This window comes from Cyanistes caeruleus, chromosome 4 (genome assembly GCF_971803275.1).
Source record: "Cyanistes caeruleus chromosome 4, bCyaCae1.hap1.1, whole genome shotgun sequence".
NCBI classification, from domain to species: Eukaryota; Metazoa; Chordata; class Aves; order Passeriformes; family Paridae; genus Cyanistes; species Cyanistes caeruleus.
Window position 1 is genome coordinate 23,942,856 of NC_141704.1, and position 15,956 is coordinate 23,958,811.

A 15,956-nucleotide genomic window follows, 5' to 3' on the forward strand; every position below is an offset into this window, starting at 1 on the left:
GAACAACCCCCAGAAAAACCCCCAACTCAAACCAAACCCAAATCAACCAAACAAAAACCAACCCAAAATCAGCACAGATAAAGGAGCTGGAGCAGTACATGGGATGCAAGGATGTGTTTCTGTTTTGGAGCATTCTTGACACTGCAGTGAACCTCTCCCCACAGGGTGGAAACCATCCTTTGCAAGGAGACATTGAACACACAGCAACACAAACCTGGGCTTGGCCTATTGACTGTCTCTTTCTATAGTTAATCTCTCCATAATCTAGTTATTAGATGAAAGTTAATCTCCTGCACTCCCAGTAAACCCACCTCAAAACTCTACAGAGTCCAGCCACAAACTTCTTTAGTACTATTATATAACTCAGTTTCACGTGGAAACACCTCCTCTACTTGCATGTCATGTTAAACATTACATTCATGAGCAGCTGGTGTCTTTCAAATCGGAACATGTGTTTACTCAGAGAGTGGTAATCTCTCAAAGGTAATTTGTCATTATGTGTTTATGGACTCTTAGGTAACTATTAAAGGATCAAATGAATTAACTAGGTGGAAAAATATCACTTACATAACAAAACGGTAAAACTGGAAGTTATGGAAGTATGGCTTCAAAACTCATGAACTACTGAACCAAATCAAATGTGATATAATGCTTGTTTATTTTTAAACATGAATAAGTATACCAGGCCTGCTTCTGTAGTCTTGACTGGAGGAATGCCTTCTCTTAGGATGAGTTTGTTCAATGTTAACAGCACTTAAACATGACAATTACTGTTTTAGCTGTCTAGAGGTTTTACCTGTTTAACTTATCAAGTGGTAAAATCAAACAAAAATCCCATACCCTGCATATAGCAGGCTATTAATACTGATTTTTCAATCTAAATATCTGAAAATCAAGTCACATTCCTTTCCCATATTTTATAACATGAGTAAAAAGGATTTTGGAAACCCACATGCCACCTACAAATTAAGTCCTACAAACTTCCATTTATATTCATGTTATCCCTGCCATTACATTAATACAACCTCCAATTAATATAATCCTTAGGAAAGTCACACTTGTAGAATTACTTCAGATTAAGTGGCAAGTTTCCACAGACATACAAACTTGGGAAGTTCACATATCTCAGTGGCTTTTACAATACACTTGGTCCTTAACTTGATGTGTTAGACAAAAGTTCAGACTCTCTTGCTACATTTTTTTATTATGAATGTGATGAAAGGTACTTGATTAAAATGGTAAACCACTTTGTCAAAAGTGCTGCTGTGGCAGCACCAACTCATCTTACTTTTTGAGTACCTTTAAACTTGCCTTATGGGGACTGCCTTTAGAAAACACGCTCAGAATCCATACCAACTACATCTCGTCTTCTCTCTATTAAAGTATGCCAGTATAACACTTCAAAGGTAATAGATTTGAGGTAATACTGCAAACTCAAAAGTACTCTTTTTGAAACAATTCATTTCAGTAAAGGACAAATGGTAATGACTACTAATCTGTGCTGGAATGGTTTAACCTAGGAGGTTAAAACATTCACTTTCTTATTTGCTTACTGGGATCTTAATTTAAGAGGGCATATTAAATAAAGCATTCATCCTGCTTTCTTACATGTTAAAATAATCAGTTTCTCAAGAAAAGGAAAAGAGAGCAAGAGGGTAGTGGAAAAGGAACAGGTAACCCTTTTCCTATGTGTCTTGGAAACTTTTTACTGTGATGTTTCGCAGAATGTGTAATGTAATTTAAATGTATTGGTATTCCCTTGAGTTCAGCATCACACAAAAACATGGGCAATGTCTACACACCCCTTGCATCTCACTGCTGTCATACTCAGTGGGTGCCAGGCTTTCAGAAAGAATGTTTGCCAGTGAGGCTGTTTCTTTTGGATATCAAGAACACTAATGAAACCCTCAATTACAGCTGTCTCTTTATCTCAACTCTAAAGCACTCTGTTTTGTTCTTTCACCTTTTACTGCTTTTCTCTTAACCTCTTCCCATTTATAAACTGTAGTAATGAGAACATTGTAAAACATGACTTTAACTCCTCTGATGCCCTACTTACTCTCAAAGGAAAAATATAATAAAAAAATGTAATTGTACTCAAGTTCAACACATGACTGTCTTTCATTGTGGATTGTTTCAGCAACTCAGATCTCGTACACTCAGACTGGGTTGCTCTGTGGTGTTCCTTGCCTTTTCTCTCCCCAGGTTTCAGAGAATGCTACAGAGAAGAACTGTGAGGACCAGGGACCATGAATGAAACCTGTGACACTCTACTGCTGTCACATGCATCATCAAGTGGGACTACACTCCAAGGAGCACCACTGAAACACGTGCTTCCCACAGGCAGACTCACAAAACAGTATCTACTGCAGGACCATTGCCTGTGTCTGGCTGCCCATCAGTCACACACCATGTCAGGCCATTGGGAGAGACAAGAACCACGCCATGCAGGAGAGAAAAGGATACTTGAGAGACATGTACAAACTAATTAAGCTTGTAACCTCAGGCACAGACTGACATCCTAGTGCGTTGTGCCCTACACAAACACACTTCGTCAAACTATCTTGGCATAGCATTTATGAGGCATGCAGATCTCAAATATATCACAACAATTTTCTTTTTAATCTTCATCTTCTGTTTCACAGTACATCTTGAACAGGTATAATGGCACAACTGGAGGGCAGGTGAATTATATCAAGGAAACAAGATTAAGAAGCTGAAGAGAGAAATCTCTTATGAGAGTTAAGGAAGTACAAATGTAGCTACCTGAACTACTTGGACTAAAAAATGTCCCATTTTAGTGCTCTGAATTCCTATAAACTTATGTAAGCTCATAAAGGAAATAAAAGAAAATTCTTTTGTTGCTCACAGTTTCACTGCTTTTCAGTAATATTTTTTTGTGATTAATCAGAATTACCTGGAGAAGAAATCATCTTTTTAACCTTCCTTTTGATGGTTCCATGCACACATAGAACAAAATGCAAAGCTGTGAGAATATATTTCTGAACAACATAAAAAATTCTTACATTTGAGAAAAACCTACCATGGCAAATCTGTTGTTTAAGTAATGACTAACATAATCAGATTTGCCATTCTCTACAACTTTACAGAATCTAACACAAGACACATTCCAACTTCTGAATAAAGATCTGATTTCATATACAGGGAAAATTCTATTCTTGAACACCTAAAAATATGGAAAGCTCTGGGAAATATTTACTTGCACTTTCCATTTTTCATAGAGATAAATTTACTTTGTGTACTTAGCAACTCTTAAGAGGCTCTAAGTGATACCTCCTTAGTAAATTAACTACATACCAAATCAAAAAAGTCAGTCAGGAGAAGGTAGCACTGACTTTTATGAAAATTCTCATGCACCCCAAATTATTTAAGTTACGCTTCTGTAATATCATTTCTATATCTCTACAGACCTATAAGGAAGTGGAGAGCACCTTGTGACATCACCTGGTTTCAGCATCCTGTTTTGCTCCAGACAAGAACAGGCTACTCACTGTGGTCTGGAAGTCTCAAGCCCACATAAATGGTAGGATGTGACCCACATAGAATGACCTGCAGTATTTTATTGGTACTAATAAAGAATAAGTGGAAAAGACATCAAATTTATGAGTTGGGCTAGATCTTCAGTTTGCTACCTCTATAGGTTGATGGTGGAAATGGCAAAGTAAAAGGGTCACTTCACAGGTATATTACTTTTTATCCTACTAACACATCTGCTTGCCTACTGGGTCAAAGAAGATGTATTTGTATTCCAAAAGCGTTTTGGTGAGTATGGAGTTTGGAAATAAATCTGACTTAGCCAATGTTAAGAGCTCTATATTAACTGACTTGGAGTGTATGTGCAATAAGGAAATAAACCCTCTTGTTTCACCAATCCTTGGTTTGAGGGCTCTACATAAGAATTAGACTCAGCAGGCCTGTTTTCAGGTGGAATATATCACTACCTAGGAATATTGCAGAGAAGGGGGCAGAGTAAACTCAGGTAAAACTCCTCTTTTTTCTCCTTTCTGACGAATGAGAACAAACACACACACACACAAATCGCAGCGCAAAGTACTAATATAATAAACCCCTAAAAGGTCACACTGGGGAATAAGCAGGGAATTAATATTTGAAATCTGTCATTCAATCTGCTGTACTGACTCTTGTTTGGTAACTAATGCATGAAAGCTAACAAGACAAGAAAGCATAATAATGGAAATAAGGTAATGTGTTTGGCTTCTGTCCAGACTATTCTGCCTTCTCTTCAGGCAGCCCAATTTATTCAGTCCAGGAGAAAAAAAAGTATAAGTATCAAACCTGATCTCAAATAATAAGCCCTGCTAGGAGGTGAAGCATATAATTCTGCACAGAGCTGCAGCAATACAGATCAAAGCTGCCTTGATTGAGCCTGCTTGGAGAACAAAGGAGCTGCAGCCTGCTGAGACACTGAGCCATCCCACGACCACTGAGACACCAAGCTGTCCCACCAGACACTGTGGGACACTGAGCCACCAGTGATCACCTGCTGCTCTAGGAGGGGCCTGGCTTGAGAAGCCTCCTTGAGAGAGGGCAGCTGTGAACTGCTGAAGCCAGTTGTTTCTTGGGGCTTTGGCGTTAACTATAACTTTCATAATCGGGGTTAAGGACAACTCCACAGAAAGCCTGACACAGGAGTTGTTAATTCTCCTGTCTTCAGGAGCTTCCAAAGAGATTTCCAGCAAACCAAATTAAAAATCCAAACATAAGCTGATATGGCCAGAAACATATAGGGAAATATTACTTTATTGCTTAACTACACCCTGCTCTGAGATAATCCATGGTAGTAACCTTATCTTATTTTTAAACAGGCTGGCCATGGTTTCTTGCTTGACTGGTGCTAAAGAAAAATATGTTTCACTGTGTGGCCAAAAGAAAAATCCTATTCAGCACAGCTAAATAGTGTTTTTATTTGTATATTACAGACAAAATCTTAAGGCATAGAAAATTTCGCAAAGGCCTCAAATGCTGGCTCCTTTTGTACCTTGCCATGTGTAAAATGTATTTCCCTACACTACCCTCTGACAACGTCAAACACATAAAAGGACATTTTGATGTGATTGTACTCATTTTGGGCTACATGTCACATAAAGATCAATCCTGCAATTATTTCCAGTGCAAGAAGTTTTAGAGTATACACAGAAGAAATCCCAGATTTAGTCAAGACGTTTCTGCTAAATAATTCAGATTTCTGCCACAAAATTAAGGTTATCCCTGGAGCCATTTTTTAAGCGCAAAAGAAAGGAGAAAAACAGGTTAATTTCCAAAACTGTAAGGAAAAGCTTCTTTATGTGGAAGAAATACGACCAAAAAAAATTTTGGAATAATATATTTGTACATAATTTCTTCAACACCAGTATGTTTACTCAGGTTTTTAACTAGCAAGGAAGGCTGAGAAGGCAGACATCATATAATATCTGTGCCTGCTTACTTAGCTTATGTTGTGTAAACTACCAGAATAGTCAATGTCAGTGTATCTCCCAAGCAGCTGTCAACAAGATTGGGATGTCAGACTGAGTTCCTTAAATCTCAGAAATTTCTCACTTGCTTTAAGCCCCATTCCCATACCTTTTCTTTGGGGGTTTTCACTTGGGTTGGGTCACAGGTGTTAAAAGTCCTAGATGACTAACCTCTTCTAGCTGGCAGGCTTTGATGACACTCTTGTACCGGTATTCATCATAGGATACACCAAAAATTATGTTTTCTTTTATTGTTCCAGGCATGATCCAGGAAACTTGAGGTGAAAAGGATATCCTTCCACTGTGTTTAACTTTACCCTGTGAAGGCTCCAATTCTCCCATTATCAACATCAGAAGAGAAGTCTGAAAAAACATTAACACTTGATTAATATATCAGAGATCTGTACAACAAAAAGAAATGTTGGACAACGTGGGAGTCACTCTGTTAAGTCACTTAAATTACATATTTATCTTGTCAAGAGTATCCCTGTAAGTACTGACTTAGTGCAAACTGCAATTAGTGGACATTTTCATATGTGTGATTCTGAAAGGCCTCTAATATAACAGAAACTTAATTTAGTAAATGATCGTGTAAGTTATCTTGTAAAAAAGGCATGCTACTGCAAAAGTATGTCATTTTAATGAAGCTATCAATAATTTTACAAGGTAAAAATCAATCTGTGAAACACACAGACATAAGGTACTAGTATTTATAGAGAATTCTATTTGATTTTTCATATTATCAGTGACTATTTTGTTTGTTCTTTGTACGACATAATTCATGTTTATAATTTTGCTAGTGTTTATAACTATTTTATCTGTATTGCCTTGAAAAATTCATTTTCTCTGTGTAAATATATACAATTGCTCATTATGATCTGAATTCTCCTCCATAACTCTTAGCTCATTTAATAACTAGTTTATCTGTATTGCCTTGAAATATGCAATTTCTTTGTGTAAGTATATACAATTGCTCAGTATGATCTGAATTTTCCTCTGTAACTCTTAACTCATTTACGTGAATGCATGACCTAAGTATATTTACTATTTCCCTTCATAAAAGAATTGATTGCAATTTCAGTACTGACATGTTATAATTTCAAAGTTAATCAGTAGCTTGTAGGAACCTTGTCACACATGATTGGCTGCTAGATCAAAGAATAGAATTGAGAAATACACGGAAAAATATGTTACAGAGCCATTGCAGTGGTGTTCTTATCACTAATAAACAGTCAACAAAGTTGGGACGTAACAGCCAAAGACCTAAAAAATCTGTCTAAGTCACAGTTCCATGCTGTCAAGCCCAGGATCCTTTTGCAAGTTATACAATGTACTGGGGGAGTCTCATGAGATTCCTTCCCTTATACCAGAATCTGACTTTTCCAAAATGCTGAGTAAGAAGCTCCCAATCTTACAAAGGACAGCTGCTCAGTATGTTTTGTACACTGGATGTTAAACCACTGCATCTTGTGCCATATAAGGCAAATTAAAAAACAAAACAAGACCAAAGCAAACCCTATCTAATACTGAAGCAATATTAAAGAGCTGATGTCAGGCTTCATACCTGTTATAGATTAAATAGTTAATACAGATAAAATTGTGCAGTCTGTTTCATGGGCCTGACAATTCCTGGAACATACAGTAACAGTCTCAAGCACCATGAAGGAACCCTTACATTTAGAAGGTGTAAAGGAAGGCAAATATTTTTTGGGGGGTGGTGGGTGGGAGGCAAACCTTATTTTTTGACTTTTATAATATTAACTTCTTGAGTTAATTTTATAAGGCTTTTATTTTTATTGTCTTGGAAAGAGCAAATTTTTTGTATGTATATACTCACATAGACTGTTCAGTGTAATCTGAATTTTCCTCAATTTCCTATGTAGCAGAATAAACTAGATATACATACATCCTTCAGCATTTTCTAGTTCACACTTCTATAGTACAATTACCAGCATTAGCAATAGCAATAGATAAACTATTCTGTTAATTCAAAAGTATCACAGTAAAATGCACCTTAACACATCATCTTGAGGACAATCTCATGTTCTGAGTCCCTTGCTCTCTCTTGTGGGGATCATTAGTGAAGAATAAGAAGCCTTGATCATACTGAAATTGATGGGTCCTTTGTCATTTACTCCAACAGACCAAAGATTTTACCCCATGCAAGTAAAAGAAATCATAATATTTTCACCTATAATTTATTAAACAGGAGAAGCATAATGAACATTTGTTTTAACTTTCACATCTCCTCAAAAAATCCACTAAAGATGAAAGGCTCATCAAGACTCATCTAATTACTTGCTGTTCAAAGTGAATAACAGTATCACAGTTCAACTCATATTAACGATGTTAATTGGATGTGTCATCTGCAAACTAAGTGCATTGATAATATTTTGGGGTAGTAAAATGATGAATAATCTAAACCACAACTTTTCACAGGAAACCACCAGTTTCAGCAGCATCTCCCCAGTCTTTCTCATGGGTCTCAGGATGCCCAAGTGAGGCACTATAGGAAGCAGAGCTGAGTGATCAGGTACACCACATGTCCAGGGCACCTGGCTACATTCCTGTGAGCCTTATCAGGTTACCAACCATCTTGTGTTCATTTTTTTCCTTGAAATGTTAGCAAGGCAGGGAAAATAAATGGTTTCTAGCCCACTGAGCCATCAGAATATCTATTCTATATTCTTCATTTTTTTTAAAGGCAGGGAGATTCTCACCATGAGCCTTAACTTTAGGTTTCAGTCTGCATTACTCCTGTAAAATTTCCTTTTACTTCCAATGGGAAAATATTTTGTCATTAAATTGCTATTTCCTTATAATTCTGTAACCTTCTACTACAAAAAATCCATCAAAATCTAACTCCTATTGGCCACAGTATAAAATATAAAGTAAATATTTTAATGAAACTTGCAGATTATCCATACTTTTTCCTGCAGCCATCATTTCTGCAGCAAACACAGGATAGCAAGAATACAGGAAATATACAGGTAACAATGGAGGTAACAACACAGTATTATTCTTATAGTTATTAGGACTCTTGTTGAATGAGCAAAAACATAAATACCTTGCCTGCTCCAGTAGATCCAGAAACAGCTAATAGCTGCCCCTTCTCAATCTTGAAATTTATATCCTGAAGAACAGGAGAGGCATGAAGGGGAAAATTACTGAAGAAGAGATTGCTGTCAGTGCTAGGAGCTTTGCTGTTGTTGTTTTCCTGGTTTGCTTTTACAAACAGCTCTCCAATTCCCTGCAACATACATGGATATATATTTGATATACATAAAATATAAATAAAACATGCATTGCAGATATGTGTATCATGCTATGGATTTATGAAAATACATGAACTTATATTTATCATGTTACTTTGCCTATCAATAAAATACTCATTATATTCTTAAATATACTTTTTTTTTAATGTATGTATTGGACTTGTGCCAAAATTTGTGAACACAAAAAAAGATTTGGTTATTATAGAACCTTTTTCCAACATTTATATATGCCATAGCCTGATCCTGTTTTCAGGCTGGCCTAAGTCAGTAAAAACTACTTATTACAGGCCTTAACACTTATTAAAAGGGTTCTTCCAAGGTTCCTTGACTATGGATAATCTGATATCGTGAATTAATTACTTGCTAAGTATTCCTTACCTGCTGAGAGCTGAAGCTAGTTAAAATGAAAGAGTGTAGGCTGCTCTTTTTAGAGCATCATGGCAGATATTAAAAAAAATAATAAAAAAAAGATAGACTCTGTTTTAATATAGTTTGGGTAAAAGTACCAACCTCATCCCAAAAAGCTGTTACTTTGTCCAGCTCAACCCCAGTGGTTGTTAGATTATACTCCAGAGCTTTATATTCTTTTTTCAGCAAGAAATCCTAGAAACACCATGAAAGCAGATGAAACAGTAAGGGACAAGGTCATATTGCACAAAGAAGTCCATATTTGCCTACACAGAGCACTAATACTTCTGGTGGCACTTTGCATTACAGTGCTTTCAGCAAGAGGCATAAATAGAAATTACACAACATTCTTGGATGCAGAAGGAAATGTTTTTAAAACTACCAATTCTTTCATTGCTACTGAAAACATAGCTATAAAGTTCTGATTTAGAAAGAATATCAAAGCTTGGCACTCGTTTTGCTTTCAGGACTTGTATCTGGCAAGATCACCCCTCTGAGTTTAACCCTTTTCAAATAAAGCTTTACTTTTGGAGTAAGATGTAGAAGGTTGTGCTCTGGTAAGCAGTGGAACAAAGCAGCTACATGCTGGTATCTCCCTTTTCCAAAACTGCAAGAGTTTTAAAAAGCTGGAATGATCTCTCTACCAACAAAAATAAAAGGCAGATAATGATCCTGGCATGTGCAGCACTGATGCAGTGTAATTTCAGTGACACAAGTCAGCAATCTGGTGCTCGTGCTGCCTTCTAGGATAGCACTGGGAAATAAGAGTAAGCCTGTGCTAATGAAGGAAAGACAGCTTCTCTATTCCATTATTTCATTGAGGTTATATAGTCTATATCTATAAAGTAGATACTGATATAGTAGTATTGATATATAGTCTATATTGATATAGTAGGTATTGTCTCCTCCAAATTCTACTTTTTTAAATTTTGTGGAAGCAAATAGATCTACATGGGAAATAAAATGGAAAAACAAAGCAGACTCATGGGGAAATCAGTTCTCAACAGTACACTTGCAGATTTCCCAAGCAGAACAAGAAGAGTTCTTTTGGCATAACAATTAAGCAGCTGATTGGAAGAGCAGGAACTGAAAAACTGGAAGGCAAGACACACATGGTTTATGAAAAAATAAAAATAAAAAAAGGGGAAATTATAACTGTGCTTTCATAACAAAGGGGTCATCCATTGGAGTTCCTGGAGCAGTGATAGTCAGAGAGAGCACACTGATTATGAAATATCATGGTCTAAAAAGCATGTGAAAATACAATAATCCAGGGGATTTGCCTGGCCCAGTCAACTCTCTAAACTGATGTGGAAATTAAATCAGAGAGATGTATGAGTGGTTTATTATTCTTATTTATGTTTCTTAAGACTAGTAAAGGGCTTTTGTGTTCTGGGATTCTGTCCTGTCTGTCTATGGGGACTATACCGAACCTGCCACAAAGAGATGATTATTTATGGATTCTGGAGCACCCATTTGCCAGTATCTCCAAACACAAGCTTTCAGTGAAGTGAGGGCAATGTTGTGACAAATAGGCTTGCCAGTTCTGTGACTGTGTCCAGGGCATTGGACACATTCTTCCAGGAAACAGGAGAGATAAGATACTTCCACTAATGCCCAGGGAATCTGAGAGCTCAAGGAAAACCTATAGTGAGGCCTAACAAGGCAGCCTTCTGAATGTCAAATCGAAAGGTTTATGGCTAGACTTCTTGAATTTCCTGCCCAGTTGAAAATCATAAAAATCCTACACCTACTTCTTATTCTAGACTGAGGTTCAGACATCTGATTAAGATCTTTAGGTCTGTATTAGTTATTTTTATCACACCAAAAATAATAAAATCTATGTTCTACAAAAAACCCCACATCTATAAATATACAATGGGAAAGGTCTAAGATTTCACCCCAAAATTGTGTAAGAATTCTCTTCCTAGGGAGTAATTTCAGAACAGCAGATAAAAAAGGCAGAGCTAATTAGAATCCACCCTGATTTTACTCTGCAGATAAGACTGTCATGCTGGTACATGAGCAATTGATCTCAGTAGGTAAGGTGGGTAATAATTATTTGACTGGTACCTTAATTATGTTTGCTACTCATAATGAATGGGATGCATATTTGCATAAAATGCACAGTCTCCTGCTGTTGTTGCCAGTAATATCTAGAAAAACAAAAGATCTGTGACTGCAGCTCCTGGAAGCCATGCTATATAAAACACATTTTATAATTTTGAACTTCCTTTTCTGAAGTGAAAACATCTCTTAAGCACCACAAGTCATGATTTTATGAAGTATCTTGTTCTGCAGTGAGAATAACTAACTAAATGTCACTGTTTCAAATTAAAAAATTTAAAAAAAAAAAGCAGCAAGCAGGTAGCATGAGGCTCATGTGGTTATGCTGCCTGGGGAACAATATCAAGATTTATAATGACACTTCATGGTGTTTAGTCAAAGCAACATATATTCAAAAAGTCAGCATAAATGCTGTGTGCTTTTGCTGATCAGCTGACAAGATAACACGATATAAAGAATTAGCTTACGTACTTGGGAAGATTTTAGTCTATGTACCCTACCTGTATTTTGTTTATTGCTCCAATAGAGTCATACCAGGTCTGTACAGAGCCGGGAAACTGCCTGGTCACTGTCATTCGAAGAACAATGCAGAAGGAAATGGTGGTAAATATTTTTCGGAGAATAATTCCTTTAATCACAGCATACGGAAGCACAGCTAAGAACACCACAAAAAAGCCTGAGAAGAAGAAGGCTGAGCTGTTGAAATATCTCACATAAGCAGCTTTTCGGGTAAGTTTTAGTTCAGTTCTGTTAAAAAAAACAAAAACAAAGCCAAATACAAATAATTAGTGTAGGATTTCACAGTTTACAACTTAGAAATATTTTGGATGGAACTGTTGGCATAACAACTCAGAGGCTCACTCATCCTCCTTATTTTCTAGAATTGCAGCTAGAAAGTAAGACTCCAAACTATTTCTAGGCCTAAAAAATCCTTAGAGTCGAATTTTGACATCAGTGTTCACAGATGTCAGACAAAGCAACAATAATCTGTCATGATTTGCATAATGAATAAGCCACAAGCCTCTACAATTCCTGGCACCTCAACCTCAATCATCTAACACTGTGGTAGGTGATGTACTCCCAGAAGCATCATCACACACTCATTTAGATGCATAACTCCTCTAGAAAAAAGATACTTTGAAATGCTAGTTTTGCTATGTGTTACCATAAAAATAACTTAAAATAGACAATATGATTATAAGGTCATCTTCTTTGGCATGGCAACCTACTAATGGCTTCACCCATGAATTAAGGTGCCACTTCACCTCAGTTTGAAGAGGTGAAAGGCAGGAGTCTGCTCTCCACCCTCCTTTCTCCATAGAGGTGCAGTCTACAGAGAAGCTCACTGACTCCTGTGCATTCAGGAATGCAATCAGCAATTTACTCCTAGCTGTTTCCACAAGGTCCAAGCATCTTACAGCAAGCTATTAAATAAAAGGATGAATAAACCAGGGGATATAAATAATTTTCTGAGTTGATAGCTCTAACTCTCAGGGCTGAAGATTTCTATTGACTGCTCTCATTTTGTTCCTGTTCATTTCACATCTCCCAGGTGCACTGCAGCTCAGTTTTGCCTGGACAGAAGCACTTCTGTTGCAGTGACAGAACAGTTGCTCTCCTGCAAAAGCAATTATCTGGGGCTAGGAATGGTGCTAGACCCCAAGGTGCCCATTCACTGGGCAAGTGCTATGACCACTGGAGGAATACTGTGCAGTCACATTGCTGATGGCAATACCTTGTGTTGCAAGGCTGAGCACCACAACCTTTATGTGTCTTCTCATACTGACCCAGTGTCTGCATCCAAAGTCCATCCACACTGGTGCTGTGTGAAACACCTTTTCAGCTCCCATCACACATGCATGAGACTTGTACATGCACCCAGCATCTTACCAGCTTCTGCCAGCCAAAGAGATCTTAAAACTCCCTGACAGAAAATCTGAGTTCAACCCATTTTGGAAAGGTGTATAGCATTCCTTGTTAAGTCTACATTCCAGAAGAGGAGCCTGAATAAAGTAGGCGGATATACAAGTTACCAGCATGATAGAGCTACTGCCTGGGAGAAAGGACCTTGTAAGTCCCTCCAGAGCTTGTATGAAACTGTGAGTGGCAGCACCAAATTGGAATAACAAAGATTTTGGGACTTGGTGCGCACCCAGTCCCACATAAATGTCTGGCTAGAAGCTATCAAAAAAGACCCCCAGTGCTGAAAAATACAGCCCTACTCCAAAGAAGGAGAATGAAATCACTGACAGCTTCAGTTATAACACACTGGCTAAGACACAGACATGGCTTCAAGCACAAGGTCTTGTTTCCTAGCAGCTTCACAAGCCAAATGACTGGGAGGTACTGCAGAGCTGATTCTGCAAGCCAAATTCAATCGAAACTCTGATATTCCTGAGTTGACTTGCTCTGGTGATGTCATCACTGAGTGACCTGCTGGATGACTTCAAAAGAATACAGAAGAATCACAGAATTACAGGATGGTTTGGGTTGGAAGGGATCTTAAAGATCATCCAGATCCAATGCTCCAGCCATAAGCAGGGACACCTTCCACTAGACCAGGCTGCTCCAAGCCCCATCCAGCCTCACCTTGAACACTTCTAGGGATGGGGCATCTATGGCTTCTCTGGGAACCTCTGCAACATCCATGGCAACCTCTGCCAGCACCTCAGCACTCTCACAGGGAAGAACTGCTTCCTAATATCTAATGTAAATCTATCCTCCTTCAGTTCAAAGCCATTCCCCTTTGTCCTATCACTATGTACCTTGCAAAACATCCCTCTACTGATTTCTTGTATAGTCCCTTCAGGTACTGAAGTGCCACAGTAAGGTTTGCCCAGTGCCTTCTCTTCTCCAGGCTAAATAATTCCAATTATTTCAGCCTTTCTTCATAGAAGTAATCTGATCTTGTAATATTGCTAGCATTCTTGTCTTTTAAAAATCCATGCATAATACAATAAAAATTAACTGCAGCATTACAAAATTTGCTATAAATTATTATAGAAAATATAGATAATAAAGAAACAGTCCAAATTCCAGGTTTCTGCAATTAGTTTGTGGACTACAATTTATTTAATTAATTTCTAGAGGATTTGCTAGCATGATGTGCTCTTAAATTTCCTCAAAGCAATACATGTGACCAGCGACATCAGGAGAATCCTAAACCAGTTCCATCCTTGAGCTAGCACTCGTGACCTGGATTCAGACTGACTTTCGCTGATTGCTTATAGTAAATAATTACAAATTCTAATGGTAAAGAACACTTCACTTTCCCTGGATTGTCTTTCAGAAAGCAGCTGAACAAGAAGGTGTTTGTGGAACAACATAATTTTATGTCTGTTATTTACATGATAATATGACACTTATATTTCTTTTATTTTCCCAATCACACACCTGGTACAGAATTTTATTTCTCTGTAAAGGACTACACAATCACAAAGGACACATGGGAGAGCTTTAATGCAGCGTCACCCATCAATCAATATGTCACTTCTCCTCCCTTTCCCCAGAACTCCTTGCCGGTAACAAAGACTTCCTTCTCACAGGTCTCAGCTAACTTTTACCTCCTTTCTCCTTCAGGTCTGGCAGTTACAGCTCAATCCTTACATTAATTAATTGAGGAGATAAGCACTCTACAAGGCCATCTACAGACAATAAATGTTAATGCAAATGTGCAGGACAAATACATAAATCTGTGCTACTTTACTCCTTTCACAGATTGTATGCAAATTTTATAACAGGCTTTATTGCATTTCTCAGAAAATGGCTGCACAGGATTCATATTGTTTCCTTCACCATAGAATAAAGACGTCTGTTAAGCCTTAAGTAACCATCACAAAAGGGCTTTTTAAGATGAGGACAGGGCTGGCCAGAAACAAACACAGATCCCACAATTGTTTTACTTGAGCAAACTAACCACTGAAACATCATTATAACAAATGAGGAAGTGCATAAAAAAAATAATAATAATAAAAAAAATCTCACCTCCATAGTAAACTTTAAAAAAAAAAAATTGGGAAAAAACCTCAAGCTGCAGTGTGGGAATGCATGGTTAGTTTATTGAGGATTAATAGTTGTTGCTTTACTTCTTAACTAACGTGTCTACAGATTATGTTCATAGCCACCTAATTATTTTTTTTCTGAGCACATAAAAAAATTTGTGTAACAAATGAGCACACTTACTCACGGATGTTTTCAATCATTTTTTCCATTGCATCTTCCCAACAATAAGCTTTAACTGACTGTATATTTTCAATTATTTCTGAGGTGATGACAAGTCTCTCATTGATCTTTCCTGCTCTCTTATTCCTACAAAGTAAAAAGGCAGTATGTCAATCTTCATCTTTTTCATCACGTATAGTTAGCTTGTATCCCATTATATCTTATGAAAACAGCTTCCATATATGCCTCTGCTTAAAATATTTACTTTAACAGAATTATTCTGAAGAATGTAAAAGAAGAAATTATTAGAAATCAAACAATTGCTCTAAAAGGAGAAAATACAAATTCTAAAAAGAATGAATCAAGTAACTAACAAGGAGTCTTAATTCTAAAAATTCTAGATTTAGTGCTAAATCTAATTTCATCAGTATTTATGTGAGACTTCTCAATTTTTTAAGTTTAGACACCTGCTGCTAAATAAGTGAAATTTCATCTGTAACTTTCCCTACACAGAAAACACTCTTTGGACTCATCCTATGTAATGTCATAA

General features: G+C 37.2%; 1 protein-coding gene across 4 annotated transcripts in view; it reads right to left on the minus strand.

Moving 5' to 3' along the window:
- Positions 1 to 15,956, minus strand: part of CFTR (CF transmembrane conductance regulator) — an 86,737-nt gene that overhangs the window by 46,285 nt on the left and 24,496 nt on the right. For 3 of the 4 annotated variants that reach the window (XM_086887028.1, XM_086887027.1, XM_086887025.1), the window contains exons 7-11: positions 15,428 to 15,553; positions 11,746 to 11,992; positions 9,281 to 9,373; positions 8,563 to 8,745; positions 5,667 to 5,858 (exon numbers count right to left, since the gene is read on the minus strand). In XM_086887028.1, the coding sequence (XP_086743154.1) occupies positions 5,667 to 5,858; positions 8,563 to 8,745; positions 9,281 to 9,373; positions 11,746 to 11,992; positions 15,428 to 15,553 (841 nt within the window). The remainder of the gene's footprint in view (positions 1 to 5,666; positions 5,859 to 8,562; positions 8,746 to 9,280; positions 9,374 to 11,745; positions 11,993 to 15,427; positions 15,554 to 15,956) is intronic. The other variant, XM_086887026.1, reaches the window with a different exon arrangement.